Source organism: Kwoniella botswanensis, chromosome 1 (genome assembly GCF_036426115.1).
Source record: "Kwoniella botswanensis chromosome 1, complete sequence".
NCBI lineage: Eukaryota > Fungi > Basidiomycota > Tremellomycetes > Tremellales > Cryptococcaceae > Kwoniella > Kwoniella botswanensis.
The window spans coordinates 15,540,001-15,561,144 of NC_088599.1; the positions used below are offsets into that span (position 1 = coordinate 15,540,001).

Below are 21,144 nucleotides of genomic sequence, written 5' to 3' on the forward strand. Positions count from 1 at the left end.
CCTTTCTACGCGCTCATGTCAATCATGAGCAAGCTGAGTGGAAAAGGTAGTCCAGCTTATTGGGATTTGTTCCGTGAGTGAACAAATTAATCGAGACATGGTATCATCCCTGACAAGGCTCCTTCATTGCTGTAGATATCGCATCAGGTTAGCCTCCTTTACTAACCGTATTAAGAAATACTGATATTCGACCTCCAATTACTTACTTTTATCGCTCGATTTTACTTACCATCCGATACTGACTTTACCATAAGAAGGCGCCATTTCCATCCTGGCTCAAACTATCACACGCAAGACGTACCATCAACCATATTTCGTGTGCGATACTCACAGTAACCCCACTCCAGCAGATGAAGATGATCAACTCGTACTGAACAAGCTTTTGGGGATGTTCGAGAGATGTTTCGGAATGTCCCCTAACTTTAGCTAAGATCGCTACCACGTACTCACACATATTCAAGATAAAGCTCTTGAGAAAGTGAGAAAAGAAGAATAGATGCACAACCCAACACATGATTTTGCATCTTTCATTCTTCCTTCGAAAATCGAAACAGTTTTTGTGAGATATCAAGTTCCCACATCTGTCGATCACAGCACCATTTTGTTTATATTTTGAATTTGTAGTGCATATCGTAACATCCCACAAAGTCGTTTCGTGTCATGTCTATGTTCCAACTGTGTGAGAGAGTATTATTGGTTGTAGGGATATCAATTCATTCATCCAGCATTTATTCATATGATGTCGTAATGTAGTGTGTAGTATACTGTACAACAAGACTATCATTGAGGTCTATTCCTATTATATCATAATATCATGTCAAAATTATGTATGTTATATCCAACGACAGATAGGTTCGCGACCACACTCACGAAAGCCCAAGACCCACTATATTGATACAATCATAAAGCCCGCCAACATCTTCCGTGGCATCATGGACACTCAAGAATCTTCCAGGTCGTTCTCCTTCAATAGATATTCCAGTCTCCGCTTATCTCTTTGTTTGACAATCCTAGGTCCGGAATGTATATCGTAGACTATACCTTCTATACCCCATCTCCAAATCTACGTATTAGTAAAATAGTAAGTCAGCTTTTCTCACTCTTATTCCAGAATGTTGCATACTAGTGCCAAGGAGGTGTATGTAAGGTCCATTGGACTTACAAGGTATCTCCTCAATTCTTTATCTACTCATCACACAGCTAAATCAGCAATCTACCTCGAGTATTATATGAAGAGGACAGTAGTACTGACCAAGTGGTATCACTTTTCTCCATTCTTCTTCCTCTGGCTCATTCTCATCGTCATCTTCATCACTTAAATAATCACTCAACATATCCACACTCCCATTCCATCCTCCTTCGTTCCTCATCCTATCCTTTGCTCTCTCGACTTTACCCAACCATTTAGATTCTTGTGATGGAGCACCCTGTCCACAATGGAATTGACTGAATATACGGAAACTATCTGAAGCGTATATCCCCGATCCATGAAACACTTTTACATCCAGGTCTAAATCTGAATTATCAATCAACTTGGTATCTCGTCCTATTTTGGTATTACTTTTGTTCAACGGCGGTATATCCTCTGTATATATCGGTGTGGAGGTGGTAGGAAATAATGGCCATCCCAAATCAAGGTATTGTCTTGAGAACCTTACAAGCGATGAGGCACGTTGATTGTATAGTCCCAAGGGGTAGAGTAGTTGAGCTAAATCGGGAATGGAAGCTGAGTTATATCAGAATGAGCAGAGAAGAGTTAGTACCTCTCATTCATAATAATCATCATCACTACGATGTGACGTCGCGTTTGTTTCTGACGGATACTTCCATCGGACTCACCTTCAGCCAGGCCCTGCGGGGTGGGATGCCTTCCCAGCAATTCTTCGAGGATGGGTTTAACAGCCCGACCGGAAGTTTTGTTTAATAGCGATGTAGCGATTAACATCTTCCAAGGGTTGTATCGTAGTTTCTCTAAGAGATCAAAGTTATCAGCTCGATAATTCAGGTTTGATTGAAAGATTGAAAATGATCAAGTGAGACAATGAAGATTTGGAAAAGAGTGTATCACTTGTGTAAATGCTCTTTTTCCCAAATGATGATCACGATCATGATCACGATCGATCACTCTATTTAACTCACCTTGTATCAGATGAATTTTCCCAATATGCTCTACCACCCCTCTTTCAGACTCAACTACCACCTCCTCCGCCGTATTCTTCACATTATCTAATTTGGCAGTACCTTTCAAGTCCGTCTCATCTTTCTCTTTCTTATTCTTCTTCTTTCGCTTCGATGTCTTTAGCTCCACCTCCACTCTTGAAGGGATCTCCACCCTCACTTCCTTCTGTGCTCTCTTACGCTTCTTACTGGGTATACTATCCGGTGTAGGTGGTCTAACCCCATCTTCATTGTCCTTTCTTCCAATTGTATCCGTTACTTTTCCCTTTCCTTTGCGTTTGTTAGATCGAGTTGAGATAATTGGTGTAGAAGGAGGAGTGAGAATCCGCTGTGAGCCAGTCGGTGGGTGTCTCTGACTCCTAGTGATCATATTGTCCGCTTTACTGAAATACGGTGATTTGTTATGTATAGCTTTCGATTCCTCTATATCACCGTATGTCGAGATCGGCGAGACACGGCTTGAACTTGAAGATGAAGTAGGTATCGAATTGGTCACTGATGACCCTTCTTCGTCTGATTCCGATTCCAGTTGGGGTTGTGAGCTTTGATGTAGCAAGAGTTCAATGAGGAGATCTAGATGATACCTCCTATATTCGTATTCACATTGACCCAGCAGCCCTAATGCTCTAAGCATCTTTGATGAGCATGTATCGATAAATTTGACTACTTTTCACTTCTATCGTCGAAACGATCGACAAAGACAGGAGACGAAGAGGGAGATGCGATCGATGACGATCTTTTTACGTTGCAAATCATTTCCGACGGAGATATCAAATTACCTTCCTCAACAGATTATCTTGAGATCTTGAGACTACTACGGCAAAGTAAGTACATTTCCAGACGTTTATGTATGTATAGATCTCTGCCAGTCGATGTATGAAATCTGGTGAGTCGATAACGTTCAAGCAACATCTCCCCCAAAAGCAAACATAGTATTCTTTCCATCCTCAACTAGCATCTCAAGGCAAGGAATCATCGAATAAACAGAAATATCTGATGCAAGTTTGGTACATATGGATCAATCATACCTGTATTATTATAGTTACAAGAACAGGATAAAAATAAATCTAAGCCGGAAGAACTGAGGTAATGGATATGAAGAATTTCACATGACAGGAGTATAACATGATATGACGTGAATATGGAAGATGGAAGAAACCAAAACAAAGTGTTCTTGTCCTATCTGATCTATAATAAACCACAATCTCGTAGATTGACTTGAATTATCACATCACTACGTATGTCCATCTCATATTAGCCATTACTCATCAAACCCTGTAAGCAGGATAAATGAATAAAAACTCACTTGATAGCTGAGATAACGAATGATAAAGCTTTAGTATCGGTTGCGTCTGTATAGTGCTATTCCCCACCATCAAAATCATCATCAGCACCTGATTCTCATAAACTATTTGGGGTACACTCACCGCATAAATAGATTTCGAAGGGTTCTTATTCAACCCCACAAACTTCTCCAACAGGAAAGCACAGGCAGCATCGTAGTTTGCTCCACCTCGATATTCGGGGAAAGTATTTTGTAAAGGTGATACAGACAATTTGGCTCGGAAGAGATCGATTTTGTTTAAGAATAATATGATGGATGTCTTGGTGAACCATCTATACATTGCACAGTAGATCATATCAGTCATTGTTCATTCTCTCTCTCTCCAACCCGGACTCAGTGCTAACCGTCTGGATCCAGCGAAAGGAGAGCCAACATACCTTGAATTGGCAACTGATTCAAACAACGTCATAGCTTCTTGCATACGATTCACAGTCTCATCTTCGTATAATTTCTGGTCGTCTATCGTTATAGAGATATTCACCAATAAGCTTCTTTGTATTTACTTCGCTTTATGAAACGAGCTTACATTCTGAAATAGCAATCAAGAATACCAAAGCAGTGACTGAATCGAAAATGTTCAGCCATTTTCGTCTTTCGGACCGTTGACCACCGACATCAAACAGTTTGTAAGTGAGTTCACCAATCTTGAAATGAGTTTCACTGTTTTACAACAACATCAAACATCATCAGTATAGGTCATCGGAAGGAAGTGTAAGTAAAACATACGTGATACCCGTTGTCTTGACTCTCGCTCGTAGGATATCTTGGTCCGTGGGCATATAATCCTGTTGACTGATTCGCGATATAGCGTCAAAGTAGCTAAACCAGACCGCAAGTAGCTATGTCAACATCGCATTTTCATCTAGGGTGGTGAATTGACTCACTAAGGCGCAGAATCATTCAATTGCAATTCATTCCTTCTTTCAAAAGCCTGTTGAACACCTTGGTCTCTCCATAGTCCCGCCACCGCATCAGCCAATTTAGGAGGGAAGATATCCCCCTCAATCTGCGCTGGAGCAGCCATGATCACATCCCAACGAGATTGGTTGGATGGGTTGACAGGAATCTCCATCAATGCTACTCCCTCAAGGAGTACTCTACGGGTTAGAACACAATCACAGTTAGCTTCGATATCTCTCTTGCCAGATGATGAATTCCCCGGTGGCAATACAGATGATAAAGAACGATTAAACGCACCTCATCGATTGAACAGTATTGGAATAAACAATCTCCCTATAACTATCTCTCTCTTCTACGTCGTATGGTCTGATCATTCATCATCAGTATTCAATCCTCTTCGGTGGAAGATCGAATGATCGGTCCAGCTCACTTGTTATAAATCAATCTCATCTGCTTCAAGACCGTTGATTTACCCGATTCACCCGCACCTAGCAACAGCATTTTAATCTCATTTCGGAGGTTGGCACGATCCCTCTTGAGCTGCTCGTCGATCTCGGCGCTTCCTACGTGTCATCATCAAAAGCAAGTCAACGAATTATCACATGAATTACAAGCGAAAATTCAGCGTGTAAGTAGGTGGAGATGTAACACTTACGAACTTTGGCAGCTGCATCTTCTGTCGATTGAGTACAACCCATCTTGATCTGAATATTCTATTTCTATAGGGTGGGATTGGTTGATAGTGAATGTGTAAATATATATATATATTGAGGTGATATGATAGGTTGCCGATTATAAGGAATGACGATACGATTCGATTGATGGGATAAGTTGAGAACAATAAAAGACTGTGCCAGTTATAATGTTATAGGAATTGAACTAAAATGAGGAGGAGGAATGTCATATGTCAGCATAGTACGGTTTTATGTATATTTCACCACTACTGTATGATCAAACCGAGATCACCGCACGGAGCATGTAAACCTACGATATGAGGCGTACTACGGTATGGAATCCGTTTGAAGCGGGTGTGTGATAAAGTGAAATGAGGCAAAACAGTGTATGAGAAAGAGAAAGTAGAAGTAATTAAGGTGTGGATGATGAAAGGGGACAATCAAAGGGCTGCTTTATACTGAAGTAACGCAGATTGCCTTTCACCTAACACTCACTCGGTGTAAGATCAATCACTGTATCCGTTCGTCTTTTCCATCCAACGGTTGATTGTGTGTATGAGGGTATGTGCGGATTGATCTTCAGGCGCCGATAAGTCTGACCTCTGGTCTCTGATACTGTTACTTCCTATGTCACTTCTCTTCTATGAGGGACTGTGCTGGACGATTCCTCTGTCCTGGTGAAGCCCTGGAGGTAGGAACCAGTCACAAGTTACGAGGTACTAGGTACTGGGGTGTCAGGTATCAGATGTCTGATGGATTGATTAATTGATGGGCTGGTGGATGATCAGGTGAAGTCTTTCTTGGTATGGTAGGGTAGGGTACTTTCTTGAGGTAGAGTTGGAAGAGAGGGAGAGTTGATTGATATATCCTGTAATTTGTATGGTATAGATTGATGCGCTTGAGCCCTACGTAACTGTGTGCGGTGTATGATGGTTGTCAAGGATCTATATAACTCAACCGAACTAATCGTGGTTTGTCCTTGTTACGCCCTCGGTACCAAACAATCATGTGTCTGTATTGTGCAGTGTCTGTAGGTTGATGTTGTACACAATGGGAATTACCAGAGCTAGGACCGTTTAGTGGATTTTGATGAAACGCAAAAGGGGTTCGACGGGTACAGTGCGCAATGCTTTGTTTTCGTTTCACCTTGAATGAAGGAGAGATGTTCGTCGTTGTCTCTTTGTATTGATGACACTGACAAAATCGCAGTTGGATATGTAATATGAATACGTTCGAGATCATTCACGTTATTCAGAGACTGTCAATGGTGATGATGATATAGTCGAACATTACTCTTTACAAAAACTTTTTCGTGTTTGAAATCAAAGAGAACAATAAGAGTTGTAAGTGAGCTATGGGTTTCCTTGGAATCCGATGATCTACATGAAGTCACCACCGTACCGTACCATGCAAACGGACGGATGTCCTCACCGCCGCTTACTTCAGGTGCAGGTGCAGATTTGAGTTGGTGTAATCCGACAAAAGGTACCATTTTCAGGGTATTTAGAGGATTAAGCTTTTATTTCTTTGCTGTAACAAAACATTTCCCTCCAATGGTATTGGGAGGAAAGCCATCTGTTCAAATACATCAAGACGATGTAAGAAGCCTCTTACCCTCATGTAAGACTGCTGGTGTCAAACAATAGAAACTATGACCACAGCACAGATGCCTCATGTCTCATATCCATCTTCCCATCAACGGATCAACGGACACCGAGGTACGAGGTCCAATAGGGCGAAAGGGTCAAAAAGATGAGAGAGGCTTAGGCTGAAACGCAGGGTCATCTTCTGGGCAACTGGGAACAATAAGAAATGGGATAAATCGGGTTAGACCGGATATACTCCGGGTCCGTGTCTTGGGTAGCCGGATTGGGTTAACAAGTCTACTGTATGTGTGTATTCAAAAACATTGAAACGTTTTCGAACGGTTCATCATGTTCAAATCATTTGCATGCTTGTCATACACAGTCGACCGTCGTTAGATTCACGCTTCGATAGATATCGTTGGCATCCCCCAAAAATTCGCGGAACTCATCAACAAGCTAGACATCGCAATTACTCATCGCACAACACGGTGGAATGATTGACAGATAACGCTGATTATGCATATCGATAATAGGACACCACTACGCGAGGATAACAAAAGTCACAATATATAACTGTTACAAATCACTGTCCTCACCTTACCCGAGAATATACTACTTCAATTATCAAACATACTACTTCAATTATCAAAACACTTCATCATCTTCGTCCCCTTCTCCCTCGTTCTTCAATACCATAATGGTTCTATGAATCTCCTCCCATGATACTCTAGTCACATCATCCCACATATCCTCACCACCCTCATTCTCGTCTCTTCCTTTTCCCTTTCCTTTCCTGTCTATACAAGTCGACTCATGATTCATCAACTTCCTACCATTATCTTCAAAATTCACTCTCTGTCTCACACTCCACATGCTCCATATACCTTCTTCTCTCTTCCTCTTTTCCAATTCATCCTCGCCAATCCTATCCAGCATCAGTTCCAGAACTATCGATCTAACACTGATACTATTCTTGCATGAATACTTCATCGCTCTTATAATCTCCCTTAAATGACTTAACAGCATATCATGAGCTGTATGGAGGAATAGCCAAAGTACGTCGGGGGGAGTATACCATTGTAGATCATCCTCACTTGAAGGTTCGTGAGGTTGTTGATTGTAATCGAACAATAAAAGTTGTAATGCCCGTGAGAAAATCTCTTTGAATACTATATCGCTTCCTAAAGAATCCATTTTGGGGTATGGCGAACCGACTGATGAGGCGAGGTCGAATATGGCCTGTTTGAATTCTGCTGGACCGTCAAATGGGCCGAAAATTCCCATTGGTGAAGGGTCGGGATGACATGCGCATAAGGAGAGAAGAGATAGGGACAGTTCGTGATAATCGATTGAACATGTCATATAGTCGGCGTACTATGTGAATACCAAAGCTTAATCAATCTACAGTCCTACAAGAGAACCGCCGAACGACTTTACTCACCTCGTTGAGCTTATCCCATCTTCGCTTCAATTTCTGATTCTCAGAAAGGGACTGGTCAAGTACTGATTTCAAGTACTCTCTCTCGGCTAGTATACCCTCGATAACCTCCTCTTGCCTGGTTGGTCGCCATTCGGGAGTAGAAGAACCTGTAGTGATCGAAGGGGTTGACCGTGCAGTACTTGGGGATGCCGCTTGAGATTGATCTCTTGAATTCGAGCTGATGTCATGATGTTCTCTAGGAACAGATCCAGTTTTGAGGAAATGAGTTCCCATCCTAGGTTGTGCTGAAATAGACCTTTGAGACGGTAAACCAATCCTCTCGTACACATCGAGCGAACTCGTCCGGTCCATATTCTCACCCCGTCTCGATCCAGAAACTCCGTGAGTTCTTTCAGTGGCAAAATCGTCCGATAGTAGGTTTTCTGGATGATCGACCGGTCGAACCCTCTGTAAATGTCTGACCAACGAATCGTTCTCTCCACCTGACTGATCCTGTGATGCGGGTGGAGGAGGGGGTATTTCATCATCATAATCGTAATCTGATTGTTGGGTATATAACCATCGTCTCATGAATGGACTAGGAACATTGGAAGGTAATGCCGAAGAAGGGTCAGGGGGAACAGCAGGTGGAGAAGGTGGTATGATACTAATGTTAGGTACAGGAAAAGCTTGGATCATTGTTGGGGGAAAGGTATCGAGCGAGATGATTGGGGGTCTGAGGGAATCGAAAGTAGTTTTGAAAAAGGCTTCTACTGATGTGCCAGAGTTTGATGTGGAATTGGGATTAGGATTTAGTGGTGAGGATTCCTTGAGGATGGGTGCGGGGTATGGCTTGAATATGAATCCAGAAGGTGGTTCGGGTGACATGTGAGCAGAATATTGACAGTGAAGTGTGTCGAGATGTGAGTAAAGTAGAGTCTGATATGTACATTGACCGTGAGATTGACTGGGAGAGTATAAGATGACAAGCGGAATCAAGATGTTGTGTGTAAATCACACCCGTGGTTTGATTGATAGACTCTGGTATGGCGCTCTGTGCGTCAAGCTGACACTATGATGCTGATGAGATCTACTACTGGACATGGACCTTGTACATACAATCTTTCACCTATACACATTATTGACAATCGAAAAAAAAAGGAAAAAGAAAACAATGCTACAAACTTTGACTAAGACAAATATACAATAGCGAAAAGAAGAAAAGTCGGGATGAATTTATCTCATTCGTGGCGAAGAAGGTGTTATATACATTCCTACGTTTACTCCTCTCCGTCGTTCTACCACAAACTGAACAGATATAACAAAAGGCAAACGGGTGAGATCAGAAGAATAACTGATCATATCCCGAAAGAGACTGCATTCCATTGACTTCCTAACTTTTTCCTTTTATTCCTACTTCTCTCCTCGTCCATTTCCAAGTCATCATCCTCTCTTCGCCTCTTCCTATACCCTCCCACCCCGATGACCAATCTGACATCATCCGCACTAACCTTGGGTATACCCATACCATCATCTATCACACATCCATTCTGAGCGTACATCAATCCTAGAGATTCAGCAAAAGATTTCCAACCTTTAAATTTCCTCCATCTAGTTTCTTGTACCTTCTTCAACAAAAGTATCAAAACTATACCCCTTTCCGTGTTACTAGCTCTATCTAACCCCTTTTTGATTGTTCGATAAAGGCTATCTAAAATGGGTTGATCTGCAGTTTGTACTAAAACCCAAAGTATATCAGGTGGAGTATACTTCACCATGAGTTCCTGATCATTCATATTTCGATGGTAGTTCCTCGAGACATGGTGACCATCATCATAAGACTTCAAGAGCATGTCGAGAGCTTTGGTGAAGACATCGTTCAAGCTAATGGTGTAGTTATACCATGGATAATGATCTTTCATACCTACGTCCAAAGCGATTTCTCTCAGAGCGGTGTGGAATAGAGGTGAAGGTGCGAATGTACATAATTTGGATAGGGATCTGGTGATCTGTAAGTTGTGCGAGGTAGCCTGGACTCGTAAGGTCGATCCCTGCGATGATTATAGAGTATCTCTGATTAGCTGTCCCTCTTCGTAATCGATGTTTCAGCCGATGATCACTCACTGATCGGTCAGTCAGAGAAATGTCCAATACCTCTCGAATAGTATCTTCAATGTCTACAACTTCTTTCTCCACCTCAGCCATCTTTCTAGGTGCCCACGGATCTTCTCGTAAGTTCTTCTTCAAGTCTTTCTGTTCTGTAGGTCTATTAGACGAGGAGTCGACGAGGACGCTAGACGAAGGAGTATGACTTCTTTGACATTCTTCAACTGGTTTCCTGGCAGCTCGTTTACTTGTGACTGGTCGTTTGGGAAGGGGATTTGTAGGTGTAATAGGTGGACCGATATGGAACAACAACTGTGAAGTCGTGGGGGAAAAGAGACCTCGAGGGATTGTGCCAAGTTTGGAGGGGGTTGATGGAATAGGAGATGGGATAGAAGGGAATGGCTCGAAGAGGTCGTAGAATGCCTTAGGCGGGTCCAATGGAATCATCATCTTTGTGTTGAGTATATCGAAGCGAGAGAAACAGAACGTTGTAGAGGATCAAGCTGATAGTACCATATGGTAAACAGAAAAAATGGCCAATGCTGAAGGTTGAAGAAGGAATACGATGGTGAATCACCCACCTCTCGTCAGCTCAGCATGACATAAAGTTAATGATGGCTATTTTTGATTTCGATCTGAGAAGTGGTAGAAACGTACAGGCAAACGTGAAAGTAGAGATATGAAGATTTACTGTACGCTCTTCTAGCTTCAGTATGAACAAGAAGGAAGAGAAAGGCCAAAACTAACAAATCAGTGATAGTTTAGTTTTGGTCAGCGATACTGTAATTTAGAGGATTAGTGAGACATGTTGATCGATTATCTACAGTCGCATCAAGCACACATACACTTACACCACATATCTGCATTACCCGTAGGAGTATCACATCTCTTGATTCGGATCTCTATATCAAGCATGCATCTTGTACTATAACTCGTCGTTCTTCTTCTCTTGTTCAGTATCACGCGAGACCTCGAAACACAAAGATGGCACTGAAGATGTCATATCGATCTGGGGAAAGACTCCAACAACCTCAATCCCCTATATCTCATCAGACACGTTATGACTCTGAATTTCAAAGTGAAAGATCAAGTATATCCCTCAGATCTCATTTCGATTTGGTGGAACCAGCCATACGCCTTCCGCTTACCTCAAAAGCATTACAAGAAATATCTTTCACAGCTTGTCCCTCAAGTCGATCTTCAGAGAAATCGTGTTCCGAATCGGATGTCACTGAGAAACCGCACACACAATCGATAAAATCATTAGGTATCAGAAAAATAGACAGTTGGAAACCGCCTGACAGCCATACCAATTCCAAAGACAATATCTCATCAGTAGGATCCCAATTTGAAATCTTCAAACCTAGCGAAGCCCCAGGCGAAGATAATTTACGATGTACTACGCAGTCACAAGAGAAATATGCGAAAGGAAGAGAAGTGTTTTTTCCAGCTGATAAGCAAGATTATATAAGTCAGTGGAAATCCTCGTTTCCCAGCCAAATCCCACCAAAGTTCCATCACGACAGACAGTGTCACTCCTCGGATGATACTCTGATAGGACGCGGTAATGATCTTCAGAGTGAAATCGTTGATTTGAAAGATCAAATAGGATATATGAAGCGAGTAAGTTTGAAGGTGGCACTTTATACTCTTAGTTTTATGTACTGTATAAAGCCACAGCCCACAGTAAATCACAACACAAAGAGTAGAGCAATGCTGATTGACTATTTTGTTGATACCTTGGGTTTTCGACGCTACAGTTCATATCACTCCTAGTCTCCTCTCCCTCGTATACATCAATCGTTCGCTGTCCTTCTCGTCTATGTGGCTTATTCTCGCCTTCTCCTCAATTCTTCTCCGCATTGGCCGAATTATCTTTTGTAATCGGTACAAGAAAATCATTCGAATGGGTACATGATCCTTCATTACTTGACGAAGCTATCTCAAGATGTTTGACGATACTCTTGAGAATCTATGATGATACCTACTCCCTTCTCGAGGGCGAAGGACTGGAAGGAAGAGGGAGGAGGATGGAATTGATCAGACCACCAGATGTACTTTGGATACTTGTCCATACCTGTGACCATCACATACTCGATTCTTTAGAAAGGGTATTGGAGATCATTAAGATTTCGACCAAGAGGATGACCCAGAGATGGATCATACTTACAATTTTGCTCTATACGATCAGGTCCGATGATCAGATTGACGAGAATCACTATCACAGTAGAAGAAGAAGGGCGAGGGACGGTGAAGGGTTTAAAGGATGGGCGAAAAGGCAGGCTTTGCTTTTCGCTAGGAATTTCTGGACGCTGGATGATTGTCCTGTCCATTCGAAGATTACAAGGAATAGGACCGGTGAAAATCTAGGATGGTACCAGCATGGCATAGTGGAATACGATGATCATGAAGATCGGAAGGATATGAAGAGGATCAGTGCGGATGAGATACGACGAATCATCAATGAAGCAAGGTTGGGAGATGATAATGGTCGGTATTCAGATCGTAAGACGAACAAGAGGAAGCTCATCACTTATGAAGATCTATATGCTGTGGAAAGTGACATCTTTGAGAAGAGTGAGGATGGAGATAATCATACAAATAAGAGAGTCAGGAGATAATTCGTATGAACGAGTATACTAATTTACCAAATCCAGGTATTTCATCTTTATTGAATTGGGTTATGAGTTATACTTGTGAGACATGTATTTTATACTTGATATGTGAAGTATTCTTGCGACTGCCAGCTTTCGATCAAATGGAGCAAATGACAATACGGTGTACTGCCTATAGTACATCAAGAAACCATAATAGGACATGACATGACATACATGACTCACTATACTATTTCACGCCAATGACACCAACTCAACAGTCACAGTATCTTACTAAAAGTCTAAGCCCCAACCGATCCCATAGCTTTCTTCAACCTGGATCTCAATACATCATCCCTACTTGCCGTCCCACTCGTGATCCCAGTGGCAGTCACAGCGGCAGGCACCTCTTGTGTACCTGTAGTATTCTTATCGCTCTTCTTCGAATCTTTTGAGCCTACTCTATTCATACCGACTGAATTACCAGCTTCATTCGATTTAGCAGGTATCACCGCTACTGCTGGTGCAGGCTTAGATTTCATAGGTGTCGTCGTAACTGTCGCTGTTCCTGTTGGTTCTCCAGCCATGGGCGTATTTGTCCCAGAGGGAGGTACGATTATGGTCGGTTCGTCCTCGTCAGTAGACTTCAGTTTGATGACCGTTTCGATCAATATCGCTCGACGTGTCCATCGTCGTCTTCTCGTAAACTATATCAGCCAAAGAATACAAAAATACAATCAGCATTATCCGATTTCTGCCTTTGCTATAATGTTCATAAAACGTGAGACCGAACTTACCTTGCCTAAACCCCCTTTCGGACCCATATTCTCCCATTTGTTATCCCCATACACCCACCCATCATTATCCGTTGCATCGTCTTTCTCCACAATCACCTCACCAGGTAGGGACATCTGGAGATTGACATTTCCATGTGGATCAATATCCGTATGATGCGAATCATCACTCGTCTGAGACATTGTTCTCTGTCTGAAGTTGAGATTGGAGGTATCGGAAGTTTTTCTCGGTGAGCTGGGATTTGCGCTGGTACTTTGCGCGAGTGCTGCAGTGGTACCAGAAGATAAAGCCACAGATGCCGTACGAGCTTTGAGTCTTTCGAGACCTTTCGTAAACGCTTGTTCGGCGATAGATTGTGCTCTCGCCCCTGGTGATAGTGTTTCCTCTAATCCCGGTTTAGGTGGTGAGGTAGATACAAAAGATGTAGGTCTACTTCCGCTTGATGATTTACCGTCTTGATTTTGACCTTGGGAAGGGACACTAAATCCATGATCGTCATGTTGTGGGATAGTAGGTGAAGGTGCGCTATTCAGAGTCGAAGATATACCTGGACCTTGTTTCACTATCGTCCAATCATCATCTAACCATTTCCAACTTGATGTTCTTAACACTTTCCCTTTCGGATCACCCTCCGTAGGGTTAGGAATGACGATAGAAGAGGGAGGTGGTAGGGTGAATGATTGAGGGGGCGAAACGGGTTGTAAGTGATTATCGCACCATGAAGGTCTTTCTTGAGGTAACAATGCCGAAGTCCAATCTAATCCCATCCACCATCTTTGATTCTCATGTAATTCAAATCTGAAGTATATAGGCTGTTCGACTTTCTTCTCCTTATCATCGCCTTCAATTTCAGGAGAATCATCTATAGCTGATCCCGGTGGGATCTTTGATGTTGACATCTTAGGTCTGAAAGAGAAAGCCAAAGAAGGTCTTCTAGATGTTGTCCATTTGGATTTGAACCATCCTAAAGGTGAGAAATGCGATAGGGAGAATCGATAAGACGATTCGGGCGGTGACCCAAAAGTAAATAGAAATGCCAATGCTAGGGATCTTCGAACGAATAGTGATTTCGAAAGTAAGTTGATAAGATGAGATAAAGGTGGTGAGGGTAATAACAAGAATATCGATCCTATTATACCTAACAATGTAGAAAATCCTATTATTTGACCTAAGATGATCCACGTTATCCAGATAACTAACAGACCGCGGAATAAGCGTATAGGACCCAGTTGACGGAAGCGATCATATGCTGCGGTAGCTTGAGGCAAGGGAGATGGAGGGAGGAGTGCGTATATAGCATTGATATCTGATAATGTTGTAAGAAGGGTTTCAGAGGTTGAAGGTTCGACTGAAGTGTTCTTTACTCCTTGTTTGGAAGGCGATTTCAGTCGGAGAGAGGATAGAGGTATGAAAGGTATGAATAATAATACCGGGAGGAGATACCTACAACAAAACACATTTTAGTCTTTCAAGAGAGAAGATTAGAAAGACGAAGGTTCTGTTCTGGCTTACCTAAACGCATGGCTTGATCCAAGACATAATGCCCACCAAGCACCCACTACCATCCAGCTCTGTACTCTCCTCCCGCTCCTCCATAGAAGTACTTCCAGCAATGATCTAAAGAAGGATATCGGTCGAGCGAATAGGACGAGCAGACGAAGAAAGGGAGCAGGAAGAGATGCAATCAGATCTGATGATTGGAGGATCACCGGTTGGGGTGGATCAGACGATCCCGCCTGTGGTATCGATGCTGCGGGTGCCATGATGGGTATTTGGAATCTATATTATATTGACCTTCATATTCGGGATATTGTGGGGATGTGCGAGAGAATGAACTAAAGAATCTCTTCTTCTGTTTACAAATATGAATTGATCATCGTCATCATCTCAGTCGACGTCAACGTCACTGAAAAACACTTTGCTCGTTCACAAGACCAGTAACCGAAAGCCGGGATCATGAATCATGCCAACGGGATCAATTTGGGGTATCACCCGTCATTCGGTGCCCCACATTCATATTCGAAGATTTTTAGGTGCATCAGGCGGCAAAAACAAAAACAAAATGTAAAATAGATTCACCATATATCTATGAAACACCTCTATACCTCATCTATATAAGAGATCCCAAGATGACAGCCACGAAGAAGACTACAAGCAAGAGACTGAATGGCGATCATGAAGCCACAGGACTTATATTGGACCAGAATGAAGTCTTGAAAGCTATGATGGCTGCTCAGAAAGGAAAGGCGAAGGAGGTTGTCTCTGATGAAGACGACGAAGATGAGGACGAAGATGAGGGGTCCGATGCTGATTCGGAAGAGGACTTCGAGGATGAGGTAGAAGCGGACAACAGCGAAGATGAAGGAAGTGAAGCATCATCGAGTAATACCGATATCAACTCGAAAAGAGGGCTGAAACGTAGTCGTGACTTGGAAGATGATGGAGACGAAGGAGGAAGTGATGAAGATCTACCTATACAACCCAGTAATACCGCTTCCACATCACGTATAAACCTCTCTTCCAGAACTTCGGCAGCTATCAACGGTCACAAGGCCCCGCAGAAGAGCACAGTAGATCCCTCAGCAGCTTTCACAGCCAATCCTAAACCTTCTTCAGATACCACTTTTGCATCTCTCGGTTTATCCCAGCCCCTCATCACAGCGTTGGGATCGATAAATATTCGTAAGCCAACGGAGATTCAGGCGGCTTGTGTCGGACCTATACTCTCAGGTGAGCTCACTGGACACGCATCGTATTGGGTCTCAAGCTGACACTGTCGGGCAGGGAGGGACTGTATTGGAGGTGCTAAGACAGGTAGTGGTAAAACAATGGCATTCGCTTTACCGATAGTAGAGAGGATAGCAAGAGATCCATTCGGTGTATGGGCCGTTGTCTTGACTCCAACAAGGTGAGTAGCATGACCCTAGAATATGTGATGGGATCGATGCTAATGTCAATGGCTAGAGAACTTGCGTATCAATTGTCCGAACAATTCTTGGTCATCGGTAAACCCCTTGGACTCACCACGGCTACCATAGTAGGAGGTATGGACATGATGACTCAAGCACAGCAACTCGAAGCTCGTCCGCATATCATCGTAGCTACTCCTGGACGATTATGTGATTTGTTGAGAAGTGATGGTATGAGTCAAGGGAAATTGAGTAGAGTGAGAACTTTGGTGAGCTGGTTGTTGCTTTTTCTTCTTAGAAGGGCTTTCAGCTTACATCGTACCCAACCTAACTCACAAAGGTACTTGATGAAGCGGATAGGCTCCTCACACCGACTTTCGCACCAGAGTTAGCATACCTATTCTCTCAGATACCGCCCAAACGTCAGACTTGCCTGTTCACCGCAACGGTCAGCGAAGCGATAATGGAATTGGCCAATAAACCTCCTCCACCAGGGAAAGAGAAACCTTTCGTATATCGAGTGGAATCAGAGTAAGCCATCATCTAACCCAGTGAACATATGCGGGGGAAGGTGTCTGATATCATGTTTGTGTATGTGCAGTACTTTAACGGTATCTCGACTAAAGCAGAAATACTTGTTTATCCCTTCACAAATACGTGATCCCTATTTACTTTACCTCCTTCAACATCCACCTGAAGATATTGATATTGCTCTACGTGTTGATCCAAAGAAGAAGGACACTCAAGATTCAGATCAGAAACGTAAGAAGGGTAAAAAGAGTAAACATGTGAAAATCATGGATGATGAAGATGAGAATGAAAATATACCTTCGACAATCATATTCACTCAACGATGTGCTACAGCACACTTGTTACATCTACTTCTCAACCAGTTAGAAATACCTTCCGTGGCTCTACATTCTCACCTTACCCAACCTCAGAGACTACTCTCCCTAGCCCGATTCCGCGCCCAGGAAGTCAAGGTGTTAGTGACGACGGACGTAGGGTCTAGAGGTTTGGATATACCCGAAGTGGCTATGGTGGTCAATTGGGATTGTCCAAGAAGGTCAGATGATTATGTACACCGAGTAGGAAGAACCGCAAGAGCAGGAAGAGGTGGTGTGGCCATTACGGTGATTACCGAACGAGATGTAGAGTTGGTCAAGATGATTGAAGATGATGTTCAAGTGAAACTACAAGAGTTGTCGTTGCCTGAAGATAAGGTCTTGGAAAGTATGAATAAAGTTGCCCTGGCTAGACGCATGGCTACAATGGTGAGTTGTTCAAATATACCTTTCATCTCCTCCCTACGCACTCCTACCCGATACGCAGATCGTGCTAGTCTGGATAAAGATGACTGATGATGGATTGGTATGTCTAGGAAATGCACGATTCAGGATTCGGTGAAAGACAGGCTATCAATAAAGCCAAGGCTGTGAAAAGGATGAAGAGAGATGCAGCGTCGAACGCTAACTGAAATGGAAGATCGTTGTGAGAACATCTTTCTGGACATGGTCACATCAGGATCAGTTTTGCGATAATTGCTATTGAGCCTTTGTATATGCATACACACATCCGTCACCAATGATTGTGAACCTTTCCATAGATACATATCTTCTCTGCGATTCCCATAACAAGGTCTTGGGAAAAATTTCAAACCTTCTCATCTGCCTCTTGCCTCTCTTTCCTACTTCGCCTCGCCCTATATATACACTGAACTTCACTCTTCTCATCCTGATCCTTAGAGTCCGTTATTTGGGCCGTTGAATCGGGTTCTCGAGTATATATGATCAAATCATGTATCAAAGAGTAAAGTATCAGCCCGATTGCTATTCCAACTACACCCGCACATGTCAGCAAAGCTCATTCATTATACGGTGATATACAGAATACACGTACTCGACAAAATTCCTAGATCATATATCCTTGCTCGTCTGGTGAGATCTTCGTTCATCTCGTCAATCAGCTGTGCAATGGCATTTGAGAGGACTGTCTGGTCTGAATAAAGGTGGGACTGGGCAGGAGTGACGGCATAAGGTGTCTGGGATGGAGCCATGGTATCTTAAATATATCGGTGATCACTACGGATAGCTTGTCGCTGCTTCAATATGTTAGGAAATTCAACCTGGCGATACAACTGAGGTCGAATCGAGTTGATTACCCGTGAATGAGTAATTGAGATGACATTTAGTTAAGGCTCCAAATGATCAATAAATGCTCTTTCATAATCTATTCTTCCTCGTCTTCCACAAAATCAGCTAAACTCTCATATTCATGGAGATAGAAAAACTTCCTTTATCAACATATGGAGCTAAGCACTATCACTTTCGATCATGGATGGTATGAATGATCAATCCCTTTGTTCGGTTTGCTGGATTATCGGTTTCGGTGATCATATTGTATCAAAGGAAGGACTGATTGCAGTGCACCTCTACTCATCCATTCACGTCTGCATCCGTAAAGCTTGTACCCATCGCTCATCGAGGTGCTTACGGGGCTGGTTGCAGTGTTTCGATCAATGAAACTGCTTGCTTTAGCGCTGGCTTGAACGAAGGTATTGTGATTCCATGACATTGTTGGATAGACATACACTTGAGGTTGATCCACAGATCTCTCAACAGGGAGAAGCAGGATGCATGAACGTGTGTTGCAAAGTGCGATGAGATGTCCTTCGGTCATAACACAATCGAATCCAGGCACTCGCCCAGCACGACATTTCAACTGCCATCCAGTTTATCGATCAACTTTTTTTCATTCCTATTTATACCCTCTCTTCCACTTCATATGCTTACTTCTCTCGTTCGTCGTTTACATTTACCTCACATCACATCGAGATATACCAGAATGTCGTTCGGTCAATTGGAAGCTAACGAGAAAGGTGGGTCAAAAATACGAGTAGGGCCCATTGAGTATCCGAAATACAATAGCTGACTTTTCGTTGTTTGTCTACCTTCAGTCCTTGTCGGATGTATTGGTGGTTCAGGTTTGTACCACCTTGATAATCTGACTGTAGTGTGAGTACCCTCGTCCTTGAAATTTCTTCAGTCATTGCGATCTGCAGCCTATCACATGAAATCGTTTTGACCATACCGAGAATTGACCTATCTCATCGCAACTTGCAGTAAAAAACTCGACATCACCACACCTTGGGGTAAACCTTCTTCACCCATCACCATCTCCTCACTTCCTTCAGGTGATCTCATCGCATTCATATCCCGACACGGTGCTCATCACACCATCACTCCATCCGAGGTACCGGCACGAGCGAACATAGCAGCATTGAAGCATATCGGATGTGAGGCCATCATCGCTTTCTCAGCTGTCGGTTCATTAAGGGAAGAAATCGCTCCTGGACATTTCATCATCCCCGATCAAATCATAGATAGAACAAAGGGTATAAGGGAAGATACCTACTTCAGAGGAGAGGGTGTGGTCGTCCACTCAATGTTCGGTGAACCGTTTTCAAAGAAATTGAGCGAATTCGTCGCTCCGAAAGTACAGAAGATCTTGAGTGAACAGGAGGGTGATGTCAAGGTGCATACCGGGAAGACCGTTGTATGTATGGAAGGTGAGTCGACTGGGATTTCAATTGTTATCCCTCGTGGACGTATGGCTCATAAGCCTCGAAATCGTGATAGGTCCCGCTTTTTCCACTCGAGCAGAATCATTGATGTACAGACAATGGGGTGGTGATATCATCAACATGTCTGTCATCCCTGAAGCGAAATTAGCTAGGGAATGTGAACTTGAGTGAGTGTTGTGACTTCTTTACTCATCTGCACACTGTATCTTCCTCCTTTTCATCTGGCCATGCCAGGTCAACGAATTTGGACCATTAAATGAAACTTTCACAGTCAGCATGATGACGATTCACTATGTTACCTATACTGACGTACCTCCTCCCACAGCTACACCCTTATCTGTACTTCTACCGATTTCGACGCCTGGAGAGTCGGTGAAGCTCCCGTGACAGTCGAAGAAGTCATCAAAACCCTTCACACCAACGCCGGTAACTCTCGAGCAGTCGCTGCAGGCTTATTACAAGACGTCCATGATGTAGTTGCTGAAGGCAAGGTGTTGAACGAGATCAAAGGATCGATGAAATACGCTTGCATCACTCGTGTTGAGGTGAGTTGTCATTTCTTTTCATATACATAATTCCTGAATCTCGTTACTCCCTCCCACCCTTTTCTTCAACTGGTATCGACCAATTATCTATATATTATTCAACAATACTCATACTCATCCCATTAATGCTTGTTATCTACCTTCCCCTGTTATAGGACCTGAAACGAAACTTTAACAAAACTGGTGCTGACGCGTATGAGTCTCATCTGATCCAGTCACAACCTGAAGCTGCTCGAAAGAAGTTTGCCTACATTTTGCCTTACTTCTCCGATTAGAAGTCAATTCACTCGCAAAGAATAGTACAAAAAGGGAAATACAGAGCTGGGTATATAAAATCAACGAATAAATTGCGGTAGATTGTCATATCATAGAGTAAATAATGTATAGATTTGATAAAGTAGATCATCACATATAGTGAGACGTCATGGACGCGGATAAGATAGACACTTTTATCACGAGAATTGCTCCTACTGCTCCCTAACAATCCATGCGACGCATTTCACAAACAG

The 21,144-nt window shown here is 42.9% G+C and overlaps 10 protein-coding genes across 10 annotated transcripts in view; 4 read left to right on the forward strand and 6 right to left on the reverse strand.

The window, feature by feature from the left end:
• The window catches only part of L199_005883 (uncharacterized protein), a gene marked incomplete at both ends in the record, with an annotated part of 2,428 nt that extends 1,998 nt beyond the window's left edge, over positions 1-430 (forward strand). The window contains 3 exons of the mRNA XM_064891585.1: positions 1-73; positions 136-147; positions 258-430. The exon at positions 1-73 is cut by the window's left edge and continues 105 nt beyond it. Coding sequence (XP_064747657.1) covers positions 1-73; positions 136-147; positions 258-430 — 258 coding nt within the window. The remainder of the gene's footprint in view (positions 74-135; positions 148-257) is intronic.
• Positions 431-940: 510 nt separating this feature from the next.
• Positions 941-2,812, reverse strand: L199_005884 (uncharacterized protein; the record flags this gene model as incomplete). The annotated part of the gene is made up of 5 exons (XM_064891586.1): positions 941-1,063; positions 1,163-1,185; positions 1,253-1,726; positions 1,840-1,971; positions 2,140-2,812. 5 exons carry the CDS (start codon positions 2,810-2,812, stop codon positions 941-943), a joined length of 1,425 nt encoding a protein of 474 aa, XP_064747658.1.
• A 554-nt stretch (positions 2,813-3,366) lies between these two features.
• L199_005885 (uncharacterized protein) lies at positions 3,367-5,121 on the reverse strand (the record flags this gene model as incomplete). The annotated part of the gene is made up of 10 exons (XM_064891587.1): positions 3,367-3,412; positions 3,485-3,540; positions 3,606-3,795; positions 3,901-3,982; positions 4,050-4,183; positions 4,250-4,342; positions 4,408-4,620; positions 4,721-4,789; positions 4,854-4,986; positions 5,079-5,121. The coding sequence occupies 10 exons, from the start codon at positions 5,119-5,121 to the stop codon at positions 3,367-3,369; spliced, it is 1,059 nt and encodes a 352-aa protein (XP_064747659.1).
• Positions 5,122-7,328: 2,207 nt separating this feature from the next.
• L199_005886 (uncharacterized protein) lies at positions 7,329-8,991 on the reverse strand (the record flags this gene model as incomplete). Its single annotated transcript, XM_064891588.1, has 2 exons — positions 7,329-8,057; positions 8,125-8,991. 2 exons carry the CDS (start codon positions 8,989-8,991, stop codon positions 7,329-7,331), a joined length of 1,596 nt encoding a protein of 531 aa, XP_064747660.1.
• Positions 8,992-9,461: 470 nt separating this feature from the next.
• L199_005887 (uncharacterized protein) lies at positions 9,462-10,659 on the reverse strand (the record flags this gene model as incomplete). Its single annotated transcript, XM_064891589.1, has 2 exons — positions 9,462-10,154; positions 10,228-10,659. The coding sequence occupies 2 exons, from the start codon at positions 10,657-10,659 to the stop codon at positions 9,462-9,464; spliced, it is 1,125 nt and encodes a 374-aa protein (XP_064747661.1).
• Positions 10,660-11,205: 546 nt separating this feature from the next.
• On the forward strand, positions 11,206-12,830 carry L199_005888 (uncharacterized protein; the record flags this gene model as incomplete). The annotated part of the gene is made up of 2 exons (XM_064891590.1): positions 11,206-11,832; positions 11,970-12,830. The coding sequence occupies 2 exons, from the start codon at positions 11,206-11,208 to the stop codon at positions 12,828-12,830; spliced, it is 1,488 nt and encodes a 495-aa protein (XP_064747662.1).
• A 275-nt stretch (positions 12,831-13,105) lies between these two features.
• On the reverse strand, positions 13,106-15,361 carry L199_005889 (uncharacterized protein; the record flags this gene model as incomplete). Its single annotated transcript, XM_064891591.1, has 3 exons — positions 13,106-13,510; positions 13,601-15,041; positions 15,111-15,361. The coding sequence occupies 3 exons, from the start codon at positions 15,359-15,361 to the stop codon at positions 13,106-13,108; spliced, it is 2,097 nt and encodes a 698-aa protein (XP_064747663.1).
• A 366-nt stretch (positions 15,362-15,727) lies between these two features.
• Positions 15,728-17,984, forward strand: L199_005890 (ATP-dependent RNA helicase DBP8; the record flags this gene model as incomplete). Its single annotated transcript, XM_064891592.1, has 6 exons — positions 15,728-16,328; positions 16,383-16,506; positions 16,563-16,776; positions 16,848-17,038; positions 17,109-17,781; positions 17,889-17,984. The coding sequence occupies 6 exons, from the start codon at positions 15,728-15,730 to the stop codon at positions 17,982-17,984; spliced, it is 1,899 nt and encodes a 632-aa protein (XP_064747664.1).
• A 176-nt stretch (positions 17,985-18,160) lies between these two features.
• L199_005891 (uncharacterized protein) lies at positions 18,161-18,563 on the reverse strand (the record flags this gene model as incomplete). Its single annotated transcript, XM_064891593.1, has 2 exons — positions 18,161-18,345; positions 18,407-18,563. 2 exons carry the CDS (start codon positions 18,561-18,563, stop codon positions 18,161-18,163), a joined length of 342 nt encoding a protein of 113 aa, XP_064747665.1.
• Positions 18,564-19,351: 788 nt separating this feature from the next.
• On the forward strand, positions 19,352-20,910 carry L199_005892 (S-methyl-5'-thioadenosine phosphorylase; the record flags this gene model as incomplete). The annotated part of the gene is made up of 6 exons (XM_064891594.1): positions 19,352-19,385; positions 19,464-19,521; positions 19,630-20,075; positions 20,146-20,257; positions 20,416-20,635; positions 20,851-20,910. The coding sequence occupies 6 exons, from the start codon at positions 19,352-19,354 to the stop codon at positions 20,908-20,910; spliced, it is 930 nt and encodes a 309-aa protein (XP_064747666.1).
• Between the last annotated feature and the right edge of the window lie 234 nt (positions 20,911-21,144).